The sequence below is a fragment of the Solanum stenotomum genome, chromosome 3 (genome assembly GCF_019186545.1).
Source record: "Solanum stenotomum isolate F172 chromosome 3, ASM1918654v1, whole genome shotgun sequence".
Classification (NCBI taxonomy): domain Eukaryota; kingdom Viridiplantae; phylum Streptophyta; class Magnoliopsida; order Solanales; family Solanaceae; genus Solanum; species Solanum stenotomum.
The window spans coordinates 52,129,388-52,156,799 of NC_064284.1; the positions used below are offsets into that span (position 1 = coordinate 52,129,388).

The following is a 27,412-nucleotide window of genomic DNA, read 5'->3' on the forward strand; positions in this document are numbered from 1 at the left end:
GCAACCACATTTGCTTGTCAGGGGTGGTAAAGGACACTCATATCATAGTTTTTCAAAAGTTCCAACCACCTCCTTTGTCGAAGATTCAATTCTTTTTGGCTAAAAACATATTGAAGACTCTTGTGGTCGGTAAACTAATCCACATGTACCCCATAGAGATAGTGTCTCCAAATCTTTAAAGCAAAGACTACCGCCGCTAGCTCAAGGTCATGAGTTCGATAATTCTTCTCATGCATCTTGAGTTGTCTCGAGGCATAAGCTATAACATTACCATGCTGCATGAGGACACAACCCAAACCTACTCGGGAAGCGTCACAATATACTACAAACCCTTCGGTGCCCTCCGGTAAGGTCAAAACCGGAGCGGAGGTGAGCTTATCTTTCAACAATTGGAAGCTCTTTTCACAAGATTCCGACCATTCAAACTTGGACTTCTTTTGAGTTAAGGCCATTAATAGAGATGCAATAGATGAAAATCCCTCAACAAACCTCCGGTAGTAACCGGCCAAACCCAAAAAGCTTCGGATGTCGGAAGGACTCAAAGGTCTAAGCCAACTTTTGACCGCATCGATTTTCTTTGGATCAACTTCTATACCCTCACTAGAAACAATGTGGCCAACGAAAGCAACTGATCTTAGCCAAAACTCGCACTTGCTAAACTTAGCATAGAGTTGGTGATCTTTGAGGACTTGTAATACTATCCTCAAATGATTCATGTGATCATCCTCACTTTTAGAGCATATCAAGATGTCATCAATAAAGACAATAACAAATGAGTCTAGATAATTTCTAAACACACGATTCATAAGGTCCATGAAAGCCGTCGGGGAATTTGTAAGACCAAAGGACATCACTAAGAACTCAAAATGACCATATCTTGTTCAGAAGGCTGTTTTAGGAACATCAACACCTCTCACCCTAAGTTGATGATAACCCGACCTCAAATCAATTTTTGAAAACTAACTCGCTCCTTGAAGTTGATCAAATAAGTCATCAATCCTAGGGAGTGGATACTTGTTCTTAATGGTCACCTTATTTAATTGTCGGTAATCAATACACATACGAAGAGATCCATCCTTCTTCTTCACAAATAACACTGTTTCACCCCAAGGAGATATGCTAGGTTGTATGAAACCCTTATCCAACAAATCTTTGAGTTGAGATTTTAATTCCTTCAACTCCGCCGGGGCCATCCAGGAAGTAGGGATTGAAATGGGTTGTGTATCCGACAATAAATCTATGCCAAAATCTATTTCCCATTCGGGAGGAATCCCGGGTAAGTCATCGGGAAAGACTCCTGGAAAATCCTTCACTACGGGGACCGACTCCAAAGGAGGAATCTCGGACTCAAGATCCTTGACCCTCACAATATGATAGATACAACCCTTAGATATCAACTTACAAGCTTTTAGACATGAAATGATCCTTCCCCTAGGAAAGGAATTTCCTCCCTTCCATTCTAAAATGGATTCATTAGGAAATTAAAACTTCACAATTCGGTTCCTACAATCTATGGACGCAAAACAAGCATGAAGCCAATTCATCCCCAATATAACATCAAAGTCTAACATATCAAGTTCCACCAAATCAACCAAAGTAACTCTACTGGGAAATGATATGGGACAACCCCTATAAACTCTTTTAGCAACTATGGAATCACCCACCGGGGTAGAAATCGAAAAGGGTTCATCTAGGACATCGGGAAGCATATCAAACTTTATAGCCACTAAAGGGGTTACAAAAGACAAAGTGGCACCGAGATCCAACAATGCATAAACATTAATTGAAAATACTTGTAGCATACTGGTCACAACATCCGGAGATCTCTCTTGATCACCTCGGGATTGGAGAGCATATAAGTGATTCTTCTTAAAAGCATCAGGATTTGGGCCACTTGCTTGTGGTTGAGCATTTTCCCTTCCTTGAGCCTTTAGCATAGGGCAGTCCCTCCTCATATAGCCACTCTTACCACAACCATAGCAATTACCCGGGCCAACCAGGCACTTGCCTTCAAGTTTTCGACCACACTTTGTGCAAATAGGCTTCTCCACATAAGGACCACCACCTTTTGTTTCTTGAGGCTTGGGGGTAGACACTTTACCTTTATTGACCCTTGGAGTGTTAGGAGGACCTTGGTTGGAAAACCTCTTTTTGAACTTTGGCTTATCTTGGATTTCAAACCTAACCTTAGAAGAATTTCCATCATCGGCCCTTGACCTTTTCAATTCTCTACCAACTTGCTTAAGTTTTTGCTCCTCAATTTGTTCGGCATGAACCATAAGACTAGAAATGTCCTTTCTTGGGATTAGCATAGCCAACCTACATTCATTCACTACAAGATTGGATACCCCCATAACAAATTTGTTCATTGTAGCTCTAGAGTCCGACACCAAAGTAGGAGCATGCTTGGATAATTGAGTGAACTTGAGGCCATACTCCTTCACACTCATACCCTCTTGATGGAGGTTGATGAATTCTTGCATTTCCCTCTCCCTTAGTTCCAAGGGGAAAAACCTATCAAGAAAAGCCATCTTGAATGTAGCCCAACTTATCGGACCCTCTCTAATAGGTCTCCCCTCGTTCCATTGTTCATACCACACTTGTGCCACATCTTTGAGTTGATAGGTGGCTAACTCTGCCTTTTCTTGAGAAGTCACACCCATAGCCTCTAGAACCTTAAACACTTCATCAATGAACCCTTGTGGATCTTCTTTGACCTTGGAGCCAAGGAAAATAGGGGGATTCATCCTTGTCAAATCCCTTATCCTAGAAGCGGTAGTGCTAGCATTGGGGTTAACTTGCACCCTAGCATCCCTAGCAACTTGAGTGGCCAACACTTGAGTCAAATTATGAATAGCCGACCTTATCTCAACATTAGACATAACCACTTCTTCAATAGGAACTTGAGGGTTTTAAGGAGCTTGAGGGGAAACCACCTCATTCACATTCTCCTCACCAGCCCTCCTTGAATTGTTCCTTTTTGTATTCATTGCCTAGAAGCACAAGAGAAGGATTAGAAGAAAAGGATGAAATAGAGTTAAGACTCTTAGGCACGACTATGGAACAACAAAAGAGTGAAAGTTCCTAAGCATCTCGTAGCCTCTCATTCATAAGTATGGCGCGCTTGACACCCATGAACAAGACCCTACTCGACATGGTATCTTGTGACATAAATCCTACATTATTCTCAACCTTATGCTTTGATACCAGGTTTGTAACGACACGAGAGCACCCCCTAGTCGTTACCGACGTATTCGACCTCGAAGAGGTCTTATAAAATCCCTTAGCATTCGTCATAACATGTATCATAGAATAAAATCATAGAAAATTTAAAACGTTTACTTTGGAAGTTCAACTTCACTTCATATATGAAAAACAGAATCTAACTTCGTCACAATGTACCATCTAGACATAGAAGTTTCGAAAATGGGACTTAGCCCTTACATCAATAAGAAGTCTTGAAATAGGAAAGCTAAACAATGTCTTTCAATATAAGAAAAGAACTAAACATAGAAGCTAGATCATAGGATCTTGTCCTCGGACTTGAGGACTCACCAACTTAGGGAAGCAACTCCAAGTGTCTTGAGAAGTAAGCTTGAATCCTCAACAGCCCGAACCTAAATGTTTGGGGAAAAGGGAGAAAATATAGGTTAGTACAACACACGTACTAAGTATGGCTACTATGCATAAAAACCATTGAAACATGCATAAAAGGACATTTAGTCAAAACATGCTTTTTACCAAGTAAATCCAATATGCACACAAAGTAAGCATCATAGTCCAAACCAACATAATATCATCCCAACATATAGACAACCCAAGCAATACTAGTGCAATGCAAAGAATAGAACCCCATAACCCTATTCAAAGCCAAGTATCATATTAAGCAACCTACTTCATGCATACATTCATAAGATCATATTTCATCATAACTTAACATATTCATAATGATCATACATAACATAGCTTCAACATACATAAGTCATAATCATCATAATCATAAGAGAACACTACTACAACCATCTCTTAGGATCCCACAAGTGCAATGTGCAAGAGAAGTCCCATACCCTCATTTACACTATGTAAAAACCCTTAAGAAAGCCTTAGTAAGAGTTCACACCTTTCATACCTTCATTTACTTTTACATTAGGGAAATATTGCAATAACAGACATAGACCATGAGAACTACATGGAATCCGGTGTTCTACTCCCACATCGAAAAGAGAGGGTTAACACTTGCCTAAGGTGTAACCATTCGTACATAAGTATCTAGGTGGATCCACTAAACTAGAGTCCTATGTGGGCACATAGTTAAGGGTCAAGGAGATTGCTACTAGAAACCCTAACTTACTAAACGTTGGAGTTTCCATCTCATGAGACAACACATACCGTGGGTAATCCGAACTTGCTAAACGTGAGGAAACCCATGTGAGGATCCGGACTTACTAAACATGAGACCCCCATCTCATTTACATGCCCTTTCGGTGCTAAGCATCAAATTCCCTTTTGTAATCATCTTTAGTCATCACATAAGTTCACATTAGCCTTTACTAGACTCTTATGTAGACATCTTACCATAATAGCTCATATGTGTTCATAAGTGAGTAACAATCCTTTCACTTTAGAAACACTTAGCAAGTGAGTAAACCTTTCACTTTACATTACACTATAATCATGAGAACTACCTTTCAATCATATAGCAATCATACCATAACATACATACATACTTCATAGCTAATTCAAGTGTAGAGGGTTAAGGATGAGGAAACTAGGTCATCAATACCACAACAACACATTAGGTATAGCATCATTACAATCTAAGTGCCCTTCATGGGACATTCATACTTCAATTACCAACCAATTCATAACCAATACATAATACAATGTAATTCATGAAGTAATAACATAATCAACATCAATATAAGCAATTGACATATTCCCTTCATAGCCTTCAAGGCTTCATTCAAAGACTCAACCCTAATTTCACAGAAATTATACATAACCTAGGGTAGAATCATCATACAAACATGAATTACATAACATCACATTCAATTCATAGCCTTCAATCGATATCCAACACAAACTAGGGTTAGAATTAGGAAAAGAAGGAGAAACATGGGTCTCATGGGTAATTCTTCAAGAAACTACCAATACAACATAAATTCATCCATAATTGTTCATATAACATCAATCAAAGTCAGTTTATAACATCAATTTCACTTTAGAAAGAAGACCCACGTTTTTGGATTGAAACCTAGAAATTGGAGATTTTGAAATTCATCTTGAAGGGACCTCTTGGGAAAGGAATCCCAAGAGTGATAAGCAACCATACCTTATTGACAAATTAACCACGAAAATCCAAGTTGAAACCTTGGAGAGTTGGTCTCCTTCTTGAAGCTCCAATCATCTTCAATGGAGTTCTTGAGGAGAGTGAGTAGAGAGAAGGAGGAACTTTAGGTTTTGATCTTTGGGGTTTTGTATTTGAGTGATAAAAGTGAGGTAAATTGACTTAAAAATCATTATATACATGTCCCCTAAAGTACCCTAAAATACCCCTCACTTAGGTGGACTCTTTAATGAAGTAAAAATCAATTTCTGCATTTTCGTCGCGGACGAAGCTGTTCCCTGAAGATATTTGCAATTAAATTTTGAGACAGTAGAATCCGCGACACGACCGCGTCGCGAATTAACTTTTTTCTCCTTGGGGGAGTTAGTCCGCGACGCGGAGCTATTCCCTCCAAGTGTAATTTGCAAGCTGCCTTGGCAGCTTGCTTGGCCAAGGTTTGGGTCCTCCTCGGGGTCCCTTAGGGTGGCCCCGGGGAGTCGTATTCGAACGTTTTGACCGAAAAAACATATATTTACCTAATTTAAACCTTTTTACAAGATTATACCATCATACGACACTCCCAAACCTGCCCAAAACCTAAGGACACACTAGAACACATTCTTCTCTAGTTTCCGGACGTCGTGGTCATTTCTTGACGTTTAGACTTTTACTCTTCCAAACCAAGTCAATTGCATTAATTTAGGTTTAGAAACATCATTTTTACTATTTTAAGTCATTATTCATAAGGTGAGGCTCTAACTTAAGTCATAGAATTTCCGGGGTGTTACATATACTTAAGAAATACTAGCTTATTTATAAAAAATCTAAATTAAAAGAAAAAATATATCTTTTGTAAATTTTTCTCTTTTTTTTTGTGTAGTTTTCAAATCTTTTAAAATAAACCTACTAAAATAAGATAAAAATTAAAATATTTAATTAAAATCTAAAATAAATATTTAAGCTCTAAAAATGGTGTAAAACCTCAAATTCAGTCAAAAATTACATGTTTGCAGTAATAAAACAGGATATGATGTTGCTTCAGGTTACCGTGGAAATGATCTTAAATAAGATGGTGTGGATGACACGTATTAGGGTAGAAAGTTAGTAGGTGGTGTTTTGTATTATTGTACTTAGTTATTATTGTTTTATATAGTCTCACATAGTTTGTTGTTTAGTAAGTGTAAACTATCACATTATTGTTTTGTTGTTTTTGGCTTCTTTTTAGTAGACTTTGCATTGTTACCTTATTATTTGTTATATTTTTTTTATTGTCTCCTTTTTTGTACATGAACTTATTGTACTTGAGCTGAGGATCTTTCAAAAACAGTCTCTCTACCTCCCCGAGGTAATAATAAGATATGCGTACATTCTATCCTTCCCAAATTTTACTTAGACTTTCTTTAGATATATTGTAATTGTTGTTGTTTTCCAGAGCAATGGACATCCACAATTAGTTTTATAACATCAAACAAAGTTATTCATCATTTTTTAAAATCCGGATGCTCTCATGTTTCTCCCCCTTCCATAAACAGTTGACTATTCTTTAAAGGCACATGATCATTGAGATTTGACAGGTTGTTCATATATTTGAAAGAAAATAAAATAATGCGTTAGCTATCTTTTTTCAATTACATCTAACTAGGCATAATCTTAATTTAATTGTTATTTTTATATGATACTTTATTTCATTTTATTCTTGATATTAATAAGATTAGTTAAAAGTGTTATTGAAAAACGTACAAATTTCGGTGGGACAAGTCACACAAAAAATATTTTAAAGGGATTAAGATGTACATCATAATTTTGTTAATTTCAAATTCTCCAATGTCTCTTTCTCTAAAATGTTGACTATTCTATCAAAATCACATTGATAAATTTGATTTAACTATTGGCCACATGTAAACTTTTGACTAGTAGTGGCAATAAAATTATTGATGCTTTGATGTCCGCAAACCCCTATATAATCAATCCATCATAAAGTTGTTCATGGTGCATCACAAACTTTTGACTAAGCCAAATTAAAGAGAAACAAAAAAAAAAGAAAAAAATGGAACCAATGATGAAACAAGGAAAACATTTTGTTTTGGTACATGGTGCATGCCATGGAGGTTGGAGTTGGCACAAATTAAAACCATTGCTGGAGGGTGCAGGCCATAAGGTCACTGCCCTTGACTTAGCAGCCTCTGGGATTGATTTGAGAAAAATACAACAACTTCACACACTTCATGATTACACTTTGCCATTGATGGAGTTGATGGAATCTCTTCCACAAGAGGAGAAAGTCATACTAGTTGGACATAGTCTTGGTGGTATGAATTTGGGACTTGCTATGGAAAAATACCCTAAAAAGATTTATGTTGCTGTTTTCCTTGCTGCCTTCATGCCTGATTCTATTCACATGTCGTCCTATGTCTTGAATCAGGTGAGTATAATATGTATACTTTGTCATATTAAGATCATTTTTGTGATTCTTATTCACTTACTTGTTAATTTAGAATTCTTTTTATACATATATATATAGTGGTCTTGCTTGTTTTTCTAAGTCTAATAATTTTTTTTGCATAATTTATTAACCCTAAATTTTTTTGTAATTCTTTTGTATTATTCAATTTGTTTGGCATTTTAAGACTTTTTTTTTTTGCTTTATGTGGTCATCACCTAATACTACTCCCAGAAAATCTATGTGAGTGTTACATAATTCCATTTTTTTTTCCTTATTATTATTTCATTATATACAAAAAAAAAAAAATGTAAGAACTGTTTGTACATTCCTAAGTGTTCTCTCATATCTCTCTAAAAAAATTGAAGATTTAATTGTGATATATCAAGATATATTAATAATATTTGAATTAAACAATGATTATTACTAAATTAAAGGACTATAAGTTATTTTGAACATGAAAAAGATTCATGGCATGATCAACATAAGAACTACAAATGAAACTAGATTACGAGCCAAGAGTGTAACATATTAATATGATTTAAAATAAGTCAAATATATTTATGTGACTATAAATTATATTATTAAGAGCAAAATATATACTATAAATAAATTGATACTAAATATAAAAAGATGTCAGTATTTTAAAATTAACTTGAAAAATAAAAGTGACATACATCGAAATGGGGAGAATATTTATAAAAATTAGGATCAATATAGAATCTTGGTACACTTTTAATTCCAAATAACAGTTCCAATAAAACTACATTCAAAATTACTTGTAGAACACATTTTAGATTATATTTTAAGTAGACTTCATAAAATCACAAAAAAAAAATCAGATTTCTATAGTAGCTTTTGGAGAGTGGTTTTAATAGTATAATTTTTCATATTTACAATTTATTTAATGAACTCATATGAGTTATATAAATATAATTTCTCATTTATATCTATATGTCAAAAATATATTTATTAATTATACTACAGTTCAATGAAGAATTTCAACATGTAAACTTTCAAAGTTAGTTAATTATGGTCTCCTAGATAGGAATCAAACAAAGGAAGCCTAGGTTGTAACCGGCGTTTTGATTCAATGTGCGTGTATATATATATTAAGGTCAAGAATCGAATCGTCACCAATAAAGTGAAAGTTCGGATAACCAATCAGCTAACCAACTAAGCTACTATGTTTTCTTTTTTTTTTTTATTCAAAACATAGAACTAACTCCCCATCACTTTTACTTGACCCATGTTAATTTGACACAACTCTTAATTTTTTTATCAGAAGTCTTTTTTATTAAATTAATTTTTATAAATAATGTGTTGGCATTCTAAATCTGAATACCATTATCTTATGTAGTTATTTAATGCTAAGTATATCATATAAAAATAGTAATAAAATTCTCTTTATAATTGCTATATATATATATAGAGAGAGGTCAAATAAAATGAAATGGAGGAAGTAGTATTTATTTTTGGTTGAAAGACATTTTCAAAACTTATAAAAACCCAAATATAAATTTCTTGATTAACTACTTCTTCTGTTTTAAATTATTTATTATTATTATTTCTTTCGTACGCCTTTTAGGAAAAAATAGTTAGGATATTTGTTTTTACTATTTTACTTTATTTATGTCTGAAACATAATTTCTCTTGATTAATTATTATTCTATTGTATGTTATCTCTTCATAATTGATATGTTGGTAATTTATAAAAATTATTATTATTAAAAGTCAAATAACAAAATTAAATTTCATACACTTTTAAAACTAATAAATAATTTGAGATATCAATTTTTAGAAATGACAATAATAATTTGAGATGGAGGAAAGTAACATAAAGCAACAATTATGTGTTGTTGAGTAAATAAGATGCAAGTAGCAAATGAGGACGTCAGAATTGTTGGGATAAGATGTACACCAAACTCATTTACTTAATTCTCTCCAATTACATTTCACTTTTTTCTCTCTATGAATTATTAATTTTCTTTTGTTTGGTATGTATGTATATGATTTTGCTAATCTTACCATAATAACGATGGATGAACAAATGAATTTAATTTAAAATATATGTTGAGGAAGTCATATGTTATTATTAATAGTAAAACAATACATAATTTTAGTATAGATATTTGCTCGTTGTGAATATATTTTTTTACTTATAAATTCAATTTTAATGTGATTTTATCAAGTACTATGAACGGACGCCAGCAGAAAATTGGTTAGACACTCAATTTTTACCATATGGTACACTTGAAGAGCCACTCACATCCATGTTTTTTGGCCCCAAATTTTTGGCTCAGAAGCTCTACCAGTTATGCTCTCCTGAGGTAACCTTTACTCTTTAACTATATACCTTATTCAATTTATTTATTTTTGAGTTAAGGGTCAAAAATATATTTAAATTATTCATCGTATTAAGTTTCATTTATGAACTATTGAGAGTGTGAGTTTATTACTTGAACTATTACCCAATGGTTAGTGAAACATGCACACCTACACGTTGAGTAGACCAAATGTTTGTTTAGAAATGCTTCTAGGCACGTTTGTCCATAAAATCTTCATCCACATGACATATATAACAGCTCTATTTGCTGACACATTATATTTTTAATTGATTTCTTTAAATTCCTAAACACCCCCCCCCCCTTCCCTTCTGGTTGGATATATCGATGTCACAATAGAAACGAGACCATGGCTAAGAAGGTAGATGTCATGATTGGAATAAATTAATTTCTCCGGTAATAGTTTTAACCTTTTATCTTAACTTTTAACCTAATATTACTTTTATTTAGATTTTGCCTAGGTGGAACTTTTTTTTCACTTGGAATGCCAGGTGATAGAATTTTTAAACAAAAGAGAGAATCTGTACACACTATAAGAAATTAGTGGATGTGTATTCTACTAACTATTGGATGATAGTTCAGGAAGGAAATTCACACTCGATTAAGTAATGTGTTTTTGACCCATACCATAACTCTATTTCTTTTTTTCTTTTTGGAAATAAAAGAAACCTTACATGATTTGAATGATGTAATTAATTTGGTAGGATGTTGCGTTAGCATCATCATTGGTGAGACCAAGCTCTTTGTTTCTGGAAGATTTATCAAAGGAAAAGTATTTGAGTGATGAAGGATATGGATCAGTGAAGAGAGTTTATATAGTATGCACTGAGGACAAAGGCATACCACAAGAATTTCAACAATGGCAAATTGACAACATTGGTGTTACAGAAGCAATGGAGATTGAAGGTGCTGATCATATGGCAATGCTATGTATGCCTAAACAACTTTGTGACACTCTCTTGGAGATTGCCCATAAATACAATTAATCTTAACTCGTTACTCATTTTGGTGTTTACATAATTGATTTCAATAATTACTTGTTCTTGCTTTCAACTGATAAAATATGTTGTGTTTCTATGTACGTATTGATGAGTGTGGTGAGATAACTAAAGAATAATGACATTTTTTTGGTCTACTATACCAAAAGTATTTCGTGTTTAATACTTCTACTTTGTTTAATAAAACTATAATTACAGAATTATCATAAATACAATATTTCATATATATTTACTTCATTAACCCCATCCCCCCACCCCTCGTGTTGGAGTATGAGGATCCAGAATGTCCAACAAAGCTCGGAGATATATGATCGGCGAGCAACTCATCTCAGACATAGCAATAATCCGCTTCAATATGTTTGGCTCGTTCATGAAATACCAAATTCTTTGTTACACATTAATCAGACTCTCATGTTCCACACGCCCAGAATGTTCAAAATACCTTCCAACCATTTTAGTTCACAAACGACATAGCCATTGACCAGTATTATGTTTCCGTCGAAGATTGAGAGATCACGAGTTTCTCTTTGGTCATCCATATCATCGGTGAATCACCAAGTGTAATAAGCCATCCGGTAAGAGATCTCTAAGTCAATGTATCGCAGTGTATTGGTAGGATCAAACTATCAGTTCCAAACTATAAATGTAAACAAACAACCACAACATAGTAAACACATAGCAACAATCACAAATAAATAGACTCTCAGTCACAATATCTGGAACATGTCTCACATGATCACAATTACAAGAATCTTGTTCTCTCATGGAACCTTAATTACACACACTTGACTGTTAGTGTACCGGTGTAGTACCCAAGCCAATCGGCGTTAATTATCATACCATTCATGGTATTCAAGTCAACCATTGGTATTCATGTATTAGCATGATACCCGAGAAAACCAACAATATATCACAAACAACATGCACAATCACAATCGCAATAAACAATAACACTTGAAATCACAAGTACAGTAAACAGGCTCATTGCATGATTATCAACATGATGTGGTTTCATATTAACCCTATGTTTTCCCCAACATGCACGAGTGTTACTACAAAGCAATAGACATGCATGCATACATACATAAATTAGAAAGCATGCAAGCCTCTTGAAAATTCTGCAGAATCCGAATTTTCCCCTTATTCAATACTGACTTGTTCTTGGTCTAAAACAATATATAAACACAATAATCAATCATAAATGGTCTAACAATACTCGTATTATAACCAAAACCTAACCTCGGACCAATTCATGATCATTCTACACAATCCATGACTTGTTCCACCATTAAAACAAGTCAGGTCCCTCCCCCTAGGGTAATATCCTAGATTTTAAGGCTTAAAAATCAAATTACAAGATAGGGGAGTACTGAACTTACCTTTACCAACGAATTTGGTGGAAAATTGAGTTAAAATTGTCATAATTCGCTCCTCTCAATCTCAAGAACAATTATGCAGAAAATAGGAGGTTTTGAGACTTTTTCTGCATAAAATTTTGATTTATCCTCATATAGCGGCTCGATCCTCTATAGTGACCACACTATAGCAGTTGTCTCCTTGTTATAGCGCTTGCACACGCCCGTTATAGCGGCCCACTGCCCACTATAGTGGATTGCACGAACTTTAGAGGCTCAAAAATTCATGAAAAGTCCCCTTTTTATAGCATACCTTCTCCATGATGTCTCAAACTAATACCTTCACGCCAAGATTGATTCCAAGAATTTTACTCATCCGAATTCATTTATGTAAAGTCCTATGATCCTTAATTATTTATTTATTGAATGATCTGAATCTATCTATCTATTGAGATTGTTTGAAGGAGCAGCAGGGATTGATGGGCCTTTTTTTCAGCTGAACTAAGTTATTAACAAGTGGTGGAATACTAAGTGTGTAGATAAACTAAAATCATTGTTTAAGGCTACCCCATCACTCATTATTTGACTGATTTGAAAAGGAAAAAAAATGTCCTTAAATATGGAGATCGTATGTGGACATGCTATGGTCATGAAAATATATAGAAACATTTATATGTTCACTAATTTTAGGCACCCTTGGCTTTCAGAATAGTTCTATTTTCTTTTTCCTACATATAATTACCTAAACTGCAAGAATTCTCGAGTAAGAAAATCTGAAATAGAGTTTGAGTGATATACTCTATATCAAAATAAAAAATAGACAAAACAGATTTTCATCTAACGAATATATGTTTAGAAACAAGGATTTGAACATCTTTTTGCAAAGCATATTTTGCATCTTTACAATTAATGCTAGTAAAAAAATTTGATTGAAATATTAAAATGCATAAAACTATTGCCAAAATTTTCTTTTTTATATTAGGATAATTTTGGTGGGCCTTATTCCAATGCTTGGATGCAAATGCAATGATATGCTATTTTTATTTTTATTTTTCTTTGTTTTATGATATCACCATAATCAATGTATGATGCATTTCTTTCAATTATTTTGAATGTAGAGGAATCAAGAAGGGACAAGCAAAGAAGATCTTTTTAACTTTCAGTTTTATCTCTTTAACGACATTGGTGTGGATGTTGGTCCACGGAGGAGGAGGTTTCTTCAGCCTATCATGAAAAGACTTCAGTAAATTGCTAAGGCCTGGAATAAAGTATGTTATGTAATTGGCACACCCCAAGATAATCTTTGGAGATGGGTTTTGTCAAGAATTTGATCAAGAAATTTATAAGCAATTGGATGGATTGTTGGATAGGAATAATAGTGCCTTGTTAGATAATATGCCCAACGAATTGTATATTAATTTGAAGAAAACTATACTTAATTTTGGACAAAACTAAGCCATTATATTTGATGATATTAAAGAAAACTCTCATATGTTTGAAATGTTGGTCAATGCTAGTAGAAAATACTAGAACATCTTCTATGTAAACTCTAATTAATTTTGAAAAAGGATTAAAAATATCATTCATTGTTTTTAAAAATTTTGGGGGAGCATTTTCTAGTCCAAAAGGCATAACATACCAGTCATATTGTCCAAAACGTACTGTAAAAGTTGTTTTAACGATCTCTCGGATCAATTTGAATTTGCCAAAAACCAGACTTGAGGTCAAATTTTGAGAAAATTGTAACATAAAGCCGATGGAGAAGATCTTTATTGTTCAGAATAGGGTACGTAATCCAACGAAGAGCAGAGTTTAAAGGTTTATAATTGATAACTAATCAAGGAACTCCCCATTAAATTTCATAGCTTTTGTTTAAATAGAAGGCAGCACAATTCCAAGGGGATTTGTTTGGAGAGATGATTTGTTTTTCGAGAAGGTCATTTATTTCTTCTTGAAAGTGGATTGTGAGCTCATGATTCATTTGGATAGGACGAGCTATTGTGGGGATAGTTTTCTCATCAAAGGTCAGAATTATAATATATATATATATATATATATATATATATATAGGGGTGTACAAAATCTAATCGAAAATCGAACCAAACCGCAAACCAAAAAAAAATCTAACTAATGGTTTGGTATTGGAAAACAAATCCAACTATATTTGGGTTGGTTTGGTTTTAGCTAAAAAAAACCAACCCGAGACCAAACCAACCCGACATTATATATGTAATTTTAAAATTTATTTTATACATAAAAATATTTGCTTTGATATAATTTTAAAATATTTCTTATACTATTTCATAGTTTTTTTCTTTTAATATATTATTTCAAGTTTAAATCTTAGAATTCGGAATGGTCCAATAAAGATTATAGTTCATAAATGTTGATAATTATAATAAAACTTAAATCAAAATAAAATTAATACTAATGCAAAAAGAAAATCAATTCAACACTAAGAATGACAGTAATATTGAATATTTATTCTTTAGTTTTACATTGGTTTAGACAAATAAAATACATAATCTAATTTTCATTTTTTCTTAAATATTTAGTAATGTAACTAATACTTATTAAACTTATTTTAGCATGATTTAGTACTTTTAAATTATGATCATTTTCATTATGACTTTGCAATATTTATTTTATATGATGATTTCATTATTATTTTTTATTGAATATGTTAGTGTGATCAGTACTCATCTCATATTCTGTGTTATTTTCTTAAGAAATACCTTAGATAATTGTATTTTGGTTGGACTAAAGAAATATTTGGAGCACAAGTTAATTATATGTTTGTATGCAAACTTTACCGAAAAAATCTAAAAAAATCCGAGGTTTATTAGTTTGGTTTGATTTATAAATTTAAAAATTCAACACAATGGTTTGGTTTGGTATTTGAAAAACCCGAACCAACCCGAGGTTGAAAAACCCGAAAAAATCCAAATTTTATTAGTTTGGTTTGGTTTATAAATTTAAAATTTTTGCACAAATGATTTGGTTTGATATTTGAAAAACCCGAATCAACCCGGTCATGTACACCCTTATATATATATAATGATGGTATCATTCAGCTTTTGTACAACTTGTCCTAAATGCCTAGTTGTTCCTTAATGATATCATAATAGTAAGACATATACTATTATGGTATTCAAAAAGTTTCACATAAGGAATGATGATTGATTTGTGAAATTGTGATGGTAGGCGATCACCAGTGGATATGAAGTAATTTCAGACTTCTTCTTCAACTCAATGTAGACTTTCACGCTCATATATTAGATATTTTCACTGGTGAAAATTCATATGCAATTGCATATTTGATCTCGATGTTTTCAAAAATAATAATTTGATTTGAAATTAGAGTGACTAGAATTTTGTAATTGAAAGTAGATTCTATTATTGTTGCCTCAACATCAGATGTTATGCTACTCTAAATTTCAACTTCCATGATGTTGTAGGAGAATCACAATTTTCTCCATTGATAGAATGTTGTGGAATTAAGTGTTGATTTGAATTGAAGAAGAAGAAAAATTGGGGAAGAAGAAGACTTGGAGAAGAAAGAGAATTGGAAAAGAAGGACAACTGGAGAAAAAGAAGAATTGAGGAAGAAGGAGAACTGGGAATAGGAAAATTTGGGAAGGGATTCTAATTGTAGAGAAGATCCCTTTCCTTTTCTTTTTTATCACCCGAAAAGATCCCTTTCCCAATAGATAGTTTTGGGGTATTAATTGTAGAAGAATTTTCGCAAGTAGCCACTATAATAACTTAATTATGCTCCATAGTTATAGTTTGTATATTTACGGGTTGTAGCTACAGTTTAAATTGTCTCGTTTGTATAATTCGGAGTTTGTATAATTCGCGAGTACATTTGTATAATTGAGTTATTTTTGTATAAACACGTAATAAGAATTTGTACAAACACAAACATCTGAACTTTAAACAATTATACAAATTATATTATACAAAATTATATTATACAAGAGTTATACAAATTATATCATACAAATTCCGAATTATACAAACGTGCAAATTATACAAACATGAAAATCCAGCCCACATAATTATCACTAAATGTTGGTCGCAAGTGGTAATTTACTAAAACTTTACCTATGATTATTTTTGGCCTATTTACATAATAATATATCCTTATTCACGAATTATAACATATCTTTTACTTTTACACAAATTAGCCTTATTTTTCTTACCAAAAATAGCTAAATACATATTTAATACTCTCTCTTCTTCTCTTTTTTTTGAGCGTCTTTCTCTCCCCCTCCTTTCTTCCTTTTTTTTTTCTGTCTCCCTCTCTTTTTCTTTCTCTTTCTCTTTCTCTTTCTCTCTCTTTCTCTCTCTCTCTCTCTCTCTTTTTCTTTGTCTTTCCCTTTCTCTCTCCCTTTTTTCTTATAAAAAAAATCCATTATTTTAATTTAAGACTTTATTTTGAATTGGTATTATTATAAATAATTTTAAAAAATTGAAATTTATATCTTAATATTTAAGGTTGTTTTGTGAAGACTAAAATTTATTTTTGAAGATAGTAAAATATGAAGATTATTTTTGCCGTCATTAATAAAATAAATAAATATAAATTACTTGTAATACATTTTGAATTCAATACATTATACATATTATAGGCATTTTTCATGCACATGGTGAATATATAATTAATATACTTGTAATACAATACTAATACATTTTAACATTGTTAATAAGAGAAAAAAGATAAAAATAATTATAATACATGTTGAATTCAATATATAATGCATATTATAGGCATGTTTCAATGCACGTGGTGAATATATAACTAATTTTTTTTTAATATAATAACATATTTTAGTACTGTTAATAAGAGAAAAAATAAACAACAATTATAGTACATTTTGAATTCAACATATTATACATATTATAGGAATGTTTTAATGCATGTGGTGAATATATAAATAAAACATTTTTAATAAAAATATCATAAGTATTACATGTGAATTTCAAACATTCCAATACTATTTAAATTAGTTTACGTTGTTAGAAATGTATTATATTTGTTTAGGAATAATAACTATCTAATTTATAGTAATGTATGATATCGAATTCAAATTGTATTATAACTATCGTTTATATTTTATACAATTTTAATACAGATTTTCAGAACTTCACCTTTTTTTTTTGTAATCACCACCACCAGACCACCGATTGTTTATATTTAATATAGTTTTGACACAACTTTAATACAATTTTTAAAACTTCAACTAATATACAATTTTAATACAACTTTAATATATGTTTATATCAAATGGTTATTAAAGCTAAAATATGTCATATATGGTAATAAAAATAAAGACACTTAAAAGGGTAATTAAGCAAATAAAGTATATTTTATGTAAAAAAAAACCCATTATTTTATTTTTATGGGACATGGACTTAATTTTCCCATTTGTAATAGCTTAAAATTTGTAAAAATTATGCAAACCACATAGTGTAAGACACAAATTACCTCATATCCCTACTCTTTCACAAATTACAAAAATCCCATCTTTTTAGTAACTTTTGGATACATCAATTATGCCGTGTGATACATTATATTTGATGCAAGATTATCAGTTTGTTGTGTGATGCAAGGGATTAGAAACTGAAAATTTAACTCCATCCCCCCAAATACGCTAACATTAAACAGTCCCCCAAAATACGCCTTAATTTATTTATTTCAAACATTCAGTTTCAGTCCATATGAAACACTAAAATAATTAGAAAATACAAATTTTGAATTGTTTATCCCTGTTCGTCCAAAAAAAGTTTTAGAAACGTGGTTCATAATTTTATTTAAAGGTGATTTTGTGAAGATTCGTAATGAATATTTCGATCTTGTTAAGGCATTCAGGAATATGGGAGAGTGAGGTTAGATACGAGCAATACAAAAGTGATGGAATAGTGGTTGGAGAAAATATTTCATATGTGAATCTTATTTCAGCCATTGCAATTGAATTGAATATTAATGAATTGAAAAAAACTGTTGAGATCTGATATATTGTAGAAGGTAATTCATCTCCGATGATAATTAGGAATGATATGGGAGTGAAATTGTACGTAGAAATAAAGAAGCAGGAGGTTGGATTCAGTATGTATCCACTATGCGTTGATACGTCTGATAAAAGTGAAGAAGAGGCACAAGATTTCGATTCAAATAGTGGTGCAATTGTGTGTATTAAAGGTGGAGAAAGGGATGCTAATGCTCTAAGCATTGTTGAATCGAAAATTGGTGATTCCTATTACATACCAGAGATGGAGTTAGCAAATTATATATCAGATACAAATATCACAAAGGTGGAGAGGAAACAATTGTACAAGGATAAAGCAACTTTTGTGGTTGTAATGATAAAATACAAAATAAAGAATAGCTTCAATTTTAGAGTTAAACGGTCTGATACAAAAAGGAATGTGAATAGATCTGTTATATTTATTTCATTTTAAAAATTTGTTTGTACTAAAATGTTGTTCATAATACAATGTTGTTTACACACTTTACATAATATAATGTTGCATCATGTTCGATAAGTGTTGAATTATTTCACGTGATGAGTTTACGTATTTGTGTGGATTAATTACAAAGTATCATGTATCATTGAAGAGGGATTGATAATTGTGACACAACTGTTTGTTTTGTATCATTTTGTTGATTTGTGTGTGAAAGCTGTAAAACTCAATGGACATTGATATGAATGATAAAGTACGATTGTTTGACATCAAGGTATATAAGGTGCTTATGTAAATGATACATACCTTTACAAACATTGTTTTAAGTTATAATAATGTATCTAGTCTTATTTTTTTTAATTGAAAGTATACATCAGAAGCTAACAACTAATTAATGTATATGGTATAATTGCAGCTATGTTTTAGTGTGTTATTCTAAGGATTGTTGTTGGAAATTAAAGGCGTCTGTTAGGAAAAATACAGATATATTCAAAGTAAGATACTTTAACAGTAAACATACATGTCCATTGAGGAATAGGGTATTAAGTAAGGTACAAGCTACTGTTGGGTTTATTAGTGGTGTGACAGCTCCAAAACTGATAAATCACAAAAGAAAACATACTCCAAATGATATAATTGATGATATTAGGGAGATGTATGGTGTTGAGATTTCTTACCAACAAGCATGGCGTGCTAAAGAACATGCACTAGAGTTGATAAGGGGTAATCCTGCAGATGCATATAGACATATGCCAAGATACATATATATGTTAGAAACTGTAAATTCATATATACGAATGCAAAAATCGAAAAAAAATGAATTTATGTATCTATTCATTGCATTAAGGCCATTGATGAGAGGGTTTGAGTTCTGTAAGACTGTTGTTGTTGATGGTTCACATCTTAATGGAGCTTACAAAGGGACGTTTGTATCCGCAAGTACGCTAGATGGGGCAGGTATGTCATGTTGTTGATTAATTTAATTTTTTTAAATAGTAATTATAAAATTCTGCCACAATTATGTATCAAGTATCGTAATATTGTGTGTTGCCTGTGTCAAGGTTGCATATTACCGTTAGCTTATGGAATTGTAGACACGGAAAATGATTGTTCATGGACATGGTTCTTCACACAGTTCAAAAATGCATTTGGTGAGAGAGAAAAAATGTGTGTTGTTTCTGAGAAATGAAAGCATAATGAAGAGTGTAAGTATAGTTTATCCAAATGTTCCTCATTTTGCATTCATATGGCACATGTGGAAAAATGTTTGTACATACTTCAAGAGAAGTAGAAACACACTAAGTGATCTGTTTTATTCGATGGCCAAGGCTTATCGAAAAAAGGATTTTGAAAAATTGATGGCTAAAGTGAAAAAAGTAGATGTCAGAGTTAAGAAGTATCTTGAAGAGGCTGGGTATGAAAGGTGGTCTAGATCTCATGCAACCGTGAACTGGGGCAGAATGATGACTTCTAACATTGCGGAATGTATTAATGGTTGCCTTGTTGAGGCACGACAACTACCTGTTTTGGACTTTTTGGAAGAAGCTAGAATTCTATTTGGTTCTTGGAACTGCAGAAATAGAGAATAGCATCTTATACAAAGGAAACATTAGGGAGGAAATTTGAAGAGATATTGATTATAAATGCGTCAAAATGTGTGAAAATGAAGGTACTTATACATATATCAATTATTATGCATCTTGCTTAAATTTTCTTTAGATTGTTGTGTATCATGTTATGTATCAATAACTTGTAAATTATTGCAGGTTGTTGCATCTTCTGAATTTATTTTTTCAGTTTATGAAGGTAGGATAAGATAAATTGTTTGCCTTGAGAGAAAGAATTGTTTTTGTGGTAGATTTCAATATGATGAGATACCTTGTGCGCACACAATGGTTGTTTTCAAGAAGAAGACTATTAAAGATGTACACCCCTACTGCATTGATTACTATAAACCTGATGCATTAGCAAACACATATGCAGTTCCAATGGAACCAATGCCAGACAAAAGTGATTGGAAGAAGTTGTCTTGCCACCAAGATACAAAAAAATTCCTGGTAGACCAAGGAAAAAAATGAAGAAAAATGCAGATGAAAAGCTAACCGTAAACACGAATTGTTGTGGACAAGAAGGTCATAATAGAAGAGCATGTACTTTCTTCCCAAAAGATTCTTGATGATTATTTTTCTGGAGTACTTTGATATTTCATGTTTAATAATTCTCAAGTGTAGCATTTGTTTCTACTGTTACACACAGATTTTGATGTAATAAATTGAATTGAAACGTTTATCAATGGGTTCTATAATTTTTGTTTGTTAAGCTCTGTCAAAGTTAATTTTGTATATATATATATTATGTATCTGATACTTAAATTTTTGAAACTTTTGCATCGAAAATTCAATTAGTATCAATTGCTGAGATTTGTACCCAAAGGTATAAGAAATAGCATGTAAAATTTACTAAATATGCTGAAATTGTGAAATTATATTTAATTGTATCAAGTTTAGCAATATTGTATCATATGTTTAGATACTTAATAAATTTTCTTATTATGATACATAATTATTGTGTGTAATATATATAAATTTCTTCTTGATAAATCATATTACTTAATAATATAGTATCAAGTGCTATGATTTGTACAAAATGTACGAATCGTCATGTAATAAGATATTTAATTTTTAAAAAATTAATTGGCATGCATCACGTGTAAAATATAGTATCACGATTTGTGATACAAACAAGTTTGTTATTTTGTAAGCATTTTGTATCATGTACATAATAATTATTTTAAAAAATTCTAATGATATGTCATAATTTTCAGTCACAAAATTATCAAATACATTAATGTCATATTTTTCAGTCACAAAATTTCATTAATGTAATTTTTATCATACTTATCAGATACAATAATGTCATTATTATCACACTTATCGGATACATAATTTTCTGAAGTCCTAACTAAACTGAACAAAAAATTAAAAGATAAACAATTTTAAACCTCAAAACTCTTCCAAATTTAAAACTATATTATTAAAAGGGTAGTAAATACTCCAAAACACTAATTAATATATCTTAAAAAACAAATAAGTATCAACATGTGCCTGTGAACAGGAACATAGAAAACTAACTAGCCTACATTAACAAGTTCATTTTCTGCTGCTGGATTTAAGACGCTCTTCAGCCTTGGAGGGTCATCATTGTCGCTAACATATCCCGCCTTGGCCTTGTCGAGACCATACTTCCATAACAGTGTTGCATATCTTTTGCGAAGATAGTCACTTCCAAAACTATCATATGACATGTTGATTTCGTCACTCAAGAATTCAGCAAATGCAGCTACGAACATTCCACAATCACTAAAAAAAATAAGAAGATTAATTATAAGAATGAATTAGATACAAAAATTAGAGAAAGCATGATACAATACTGACAGACTATCGCTTTCTTGTTGCATGATGTCTTGAGCAAACTCCACATCAAACAAATGTTGTGGACCTAAAAGTTCTCCGATTTTCTTGTCTTTATATGTGTCCAATGTTGCCCAATCAGTTCTCTCGGTCTTTTCAAAGAACCCACTATCATGAAGGTAGGTTGGAAGGATTTGAGACAACTTCTTTATGTCTCCAAAATGAACTTTTTTCCTTGGTCCCGAATTTGAGTCATACACCCTTATTAGCCTTTTTCTTAGAACCACCACAGCCAACCCCCAATGAAATTCTTCATCACAGTTTACTGGAATGTAAACCTCATCTACTAAATGCCATGGTAAAGCAGTAGGGATCGAAAATCCATTAATGACGTTAATGATAGACCTATACGACATCACTACGAGCAATGTGTTCCTGTGTACTAATAATATCATCTGCAAGACTATTATAATACCTTGTGTGTGCATTGTTGATGTGAGACTTAAACAAGTAATTGACTATAGTGTATCTGTACTGATCCATGCTTCTTTGTTTAGACTTGTTGCATAGATAGTAAAAGATTACATCTATATGCTGCAAAATATAGAAAACAACATAATACATAAAATCAGCACAATATGATAAAAAGTATATGATACATGGAAAAAAATACTAAAACTAATTTGAGATTGTAACTGATACATATCCAATGAGTATCATATACATAATTATAAGAAGTCTAATTTAATTTATCAAAATAATGTATATGATACCTTATCAGTCCAACATTTTTTCGGCTGTGACATAGTATAAAACCAGTTCTTATCCAGAGAAAATGTGACAACAAAATTAATATGATCAACGCCAAACAGAGCAGATTTTACTCTATATTTGTCCTCAAATGGTTTCTTATACATGGAAAGAATGTTTATAATCAAAAGAAGAAGAAATTTATACAACACAAAAGTAGCAAGATATATTATAAAAACTTACTTATTCGCGTGTGATTTTAGGAGTCCCTTTTTCAATCCACTAGGAGAACTCATCCATCAAACCTGACGACATTTGATAAAGAATGCCACATCCTTCAAATGGATGAAGTTGGCGAACATCGTCATCTATTTTTGTCTTGCCTTTATCGTTGGATCCAAAACAAGTCAAATACGGAGACTGTACAATTCTTGAAGGCATCCTATTGCGTGAAGCTGGAGTCTTTGTATCAGGATTATGTGCAGATTCCTTTACTGAAAGTTGGGTGGGTAGTTGACTGTCAGATAACCAATCAGCACTGCTAGTTAGTTCGAGTTGACTAATCGAACTCAGTGGTTTGACATTAATTGGTTGGTTTGGAAATGCGCATACAAGTGCATCTATGACAACTTCAGTACCAGATGAAATTGAAGACGGTGTGGTACAATCCTACATAATATTAGGTAATTATAAGAAAAAGATTAAAATAAAAATAGACAACTTATCACATTTTTCAATAAACAGTTAAGAACCTTATAGATGTATCAACAAGAAATAGATTTGAAGCGTGCTTTACTAGGTTTTGCTGAAGTGTATCAACACTATGTTCATCCCCACTCAAAACCTTTATGTCTGATTGGGGGGCTACATCTATTGCGTTATCCTAATAAATATGATATTGATTATATTATGATACATACAAAATAATAAATGTATAATGATCCAGAAAATCTATACTTACAGCTTCTTTATTAAGAACAACTTCTTCAATCAAAACATGACTATGGTGTGTTGTGTATAACCTCTGTGGCATCCTCCATAACTTGTTCCTTAAATAATGTATCATCACTCTAAATATGTTTGAGGTTAAACAATAATACACTTAAAGTATCTTCAAATGTTAGAATGATAATAAACATGATTCAATAATATTTTTTTAATAAAAAGTCATTATTAATCTACCATGTACAGTCATTGATACACAATAACATCAAATTGTTTATTTATAATTTTAATGATTATATAAAGTATCAAGTATGTAAATGATACACTAGTAAGAAACTTAACTGATTTTACCAATGTGTCAAATTCTAATTTGTGTGACATTAATGTATGTATGGTGTTTACGTATCAGATACATTACTTTGCAACACAGTTGATTTAAATAACATATATAAGATATATAATATATCTTAGATAAAGTATATACAATAACAATAAAATATATTATTCAGAAACTATGACAACGATACACTAATAGGATACCTAATTGAAATTACTAGTGTGTCATATTCACTATTCCAAATGGTAGATTGATATTAATGAATATAATGTGTTTATGTATCAGATGCATACATTTGCAACATTGATTTCAGTAACCTATTCTTCAACATCATCAGCAGATCCATCAATATCTTGATCATGAATTGAAAAATTCATCTGTATAGGTGAAATAGATTGTTGAAAGGACTGGTGAGAAGTGGATTGTGGATCAACTTTATCTTTCTCTATAGAATCGTCCACCTTATATGGCATAAAATGCCACCAATATCCTTCAGGAATTAAAGAATCAGTATAACACAAAATGAAAAGGCAAACAAAAAAGGAAAAATAATACCTTTTCACTTTTGTTATCTTTCGCGCCAACAACTTTCATCAACTCGGAATGATTTTGTTTTATTAACTCCTCAAGATAGCCAATTTGTTGGTCAACCTATATTCAAATTACACATGTTTCAAGGAATTAAGAGTAAATAACCAAATGTATAAAACATATGATTGTAATACTTACATAACCCTTCAAGTATTGCTTCAGTCCCTCTAATTGTGAATTGTCGAAAATAACTTTTCGAATATCTGAATTATCAGGAACACCAGATACATTGCCAGCTTCTGACGTTGGTAAATTCGGAGTTTGAAATGGCTGATTTGGTTGCTCATCTGGTTGTGTGGCTTTGGGAACATTAGTTTTATGTGGATGTACAACCTTTCTTCTCTTCGGTGGTGGGGTAGATCCTGTGCTAGAGACTCGTATTGATCTCCTTAACAATTGATCCAGAGGTCTGGATGAAAAGTCTTCAAATCCAGGAACCTCTTGTGGCTGCCCAACCTCAAGATGAACATTTGATGGGGCAGGTTCAGTTGGAGATACGTGACTGATATGACGTAAATCAAGTGATGTGATTTCCTCGGCAGTTGGCTGAATATTAGCACAATTATTCTGTAAAAACAAAATATTGAATCATGATTAGAAGCAACAAAAAATGTATCGAGAACTATAAAAAAAAGAAAGTAAAAAGTTGTATATTAATTACCTCCGTAAAAATGCTTTCCATAAACATCTCAAATTTGGGCTTTTCAGCCATAACTTTCCAATTGCATATCCTTGGAATAACATTTCGTTCTTTAACAGCTATGTCATTATCTAGCACAGTCGCACATTCATATACCCATACGTTAAGTGCGTATGGCATACCATTTAAGTGATACATTTGTTTCTCAGATTTGAACTCTTGTCTAAGTGAATTCATTAACCTTGTGAAGGCCCGTTGTCCCCACAGAAACTGTTGATAACTGTCGTCTTCAACCATTAAGAAATCTTCAATTGGAATTGCTGCAGTACCAAGTTGAGATAATACAAAAGTATGAATGAAGTACATGATAGCCATCTGAAGGGAATCATCGATGTTATCCCAACCACCCATTATGAATCGATCTACTAGCCGTTGTTTGTTTACATTATAATTAGGCCCAGGAAAATACCTCTGAACTAGCCTACTTCTTTTTGAATCTGGATATGTAAAATCTTTACTATTTCCTATACATTTCAAACCAGTAATAATCGCAAATTCTTTTATACTAAAATTCAAGATATTTCCTTTAGCATGGCGAATATGAAGTTCTCCGGCTGGATTGCCCTGCTCCACCTCTAAAAGAAGTAAACACTTGATGATCTGACCTTGATAGTTGCATTTAGGAATATTCAGCTATGGACCAAATATAGTATCCTTGAATAATTGGATACCCTCATCCCCTATTGACAACACTAAGTCTCTTATGAAATTTGTATTGTAAGTAGAGCCAAACTTAAGGGAGTGTTTTGGAATCTGTTTAACTACATAATTCATATTCTGCAATTCAAAAAAATGATGTTGATACTTAATAGAAACAATAAGCTATAAGATGATACATAAAAATATAAAATTGTACTTAATTATAAATCAGTCAAATTGATACTTAATATAAACAATAAGCCAAATGATGGAACATTATGTTGTTCAGCAACATACATGTAATCCTCTAATATGAACTTTAAACTTTCGTACACTTTTGACAACAAAAAAATGACCAATAATGCTTTATCTGATAAAATGAATAAATGATACACAAAACCAACATTTGATACATTAATAATAAATATCAACAGTTCTATCTCATTATTTAAATTTTAACTTTTTGATACATGAGTCGTAATAAATAAACAAAATGTACCAAAAATTAGAATTTTGTGTCTCAAATGAAGATTTTAATCAATATACATAATAAATTTTAATTAACAATAATGTATCTACTATTACACAAAACTCATAACATGTGAATACAAAAAATTACAAAAAAAGAAAAAAAAATTAAAATACATACCGTTGGTAGTGCAGATTTGGATATGGCAGGGGCAACCTTTCTACCCCTTTTCTTTGGTGTTTTTGCATGTGCCTCCTTTTTAGCTTTTGACTTCTTGGAACTTTGCTTAGCCATTGATAGAGGATCATGCAAGCTCTTAGACCTGTTTTCTGCCCAGTTAGGATCTTCATAATCAAAGATTCGATTAGAGTGGGGTGTGACTATTTGGGTAATCCCAATACTAAAAAGATGGATGATCCATGAAGGATTAGAAAATATAAAAAAAATGAAAAAAAAAGTTGAAGATGAAGAGACTACCTATTTCAAACTCGGAAATTGGTTGAATGGAGACAAAATTAGTTTGAAATTCAAAATTGGAGTGATGAATCTATTGAGAATATGGCAGAGATAATTTTGGAGTGGAAATCGTGAGTTGTGGGTTCTTGAACAATAAAATTTGTGGAGAAATTAGAGGAGTAA

At 31.9% G+C, this 27,412-nt stretch overlaps 1 protein-coding gene and 3 pseudogenes across 1 annotated transcript; 3 read left to right on the plus strand and 1 right to left on the minus strand.

Annotated features, from left to right (window-relative positions):
- Positions 1–7,314: 7,314 nt before the first annotated feature.
- On the plus strand, positions 7,315–11,272 carry LOC125858446 (salicylic acid-binding protein 2). The gene is made up of 3 exons (XM_049538233.1): positions 7,315–7,748; positions 9,959–10,096; positions 10,816–11,272. Exons 1-3 carry the CDS (start codon positions 7,374–7,376, stop codon positions 11,095–11,097), a joined length of 795 nt encoding a protein of 264 aa, XP_049394190.1. The 5' UTR covers positions 7,315–7,373; the 3' UTR covers positions 11,098–11,272.
- A 7,036-nt stretch (positions 11,273–18,308) lies between these two features.
- Positions 18,309–20,121, plus strand: LOC125859029 (uncharacterized; annotated as a pseudogene).
- Positions 20,122–20,197: 76 nt separating this feature from the next.
- Positions 20,198–20,752, plus strand: LOC125859030 (uncharacterized; annotated as a pseudogene).
- Positions 20,753–22,062: 1,310 nt separating this feature from the next.
- On the minus strand, positions 22,063–27,100 carry LOC125859031 (uncharacterized; annotated as a pseudogene).
- Positions 27,101–27,412: the final 312 nt, after the last annotated feature.

Bases quoted from the DNA above. Each gene is read 5' to 3' on its own strand.
- LOC125858446 (XM_049538233.1), top strand. From the start codon at position 7,374: ATGGAACCAATGATGAAACAAGGAAAACATTTTGTTTTGGTACATGGT. The intron at 7,749-9,958 runs GTGAGTATAATA...GATTTTATCAAG, and splicing joins CGTCCTATGTCTTGAATCAG to TACTATGAACGGACGCCAGC. The intron at 10,097-10,815 runs GTAACCTTTACT...TTAATTTGGTAG, and splicing joins ACCAGTTATGCTCTCCTGAG to GATGTTGCGTTAGCATCATC.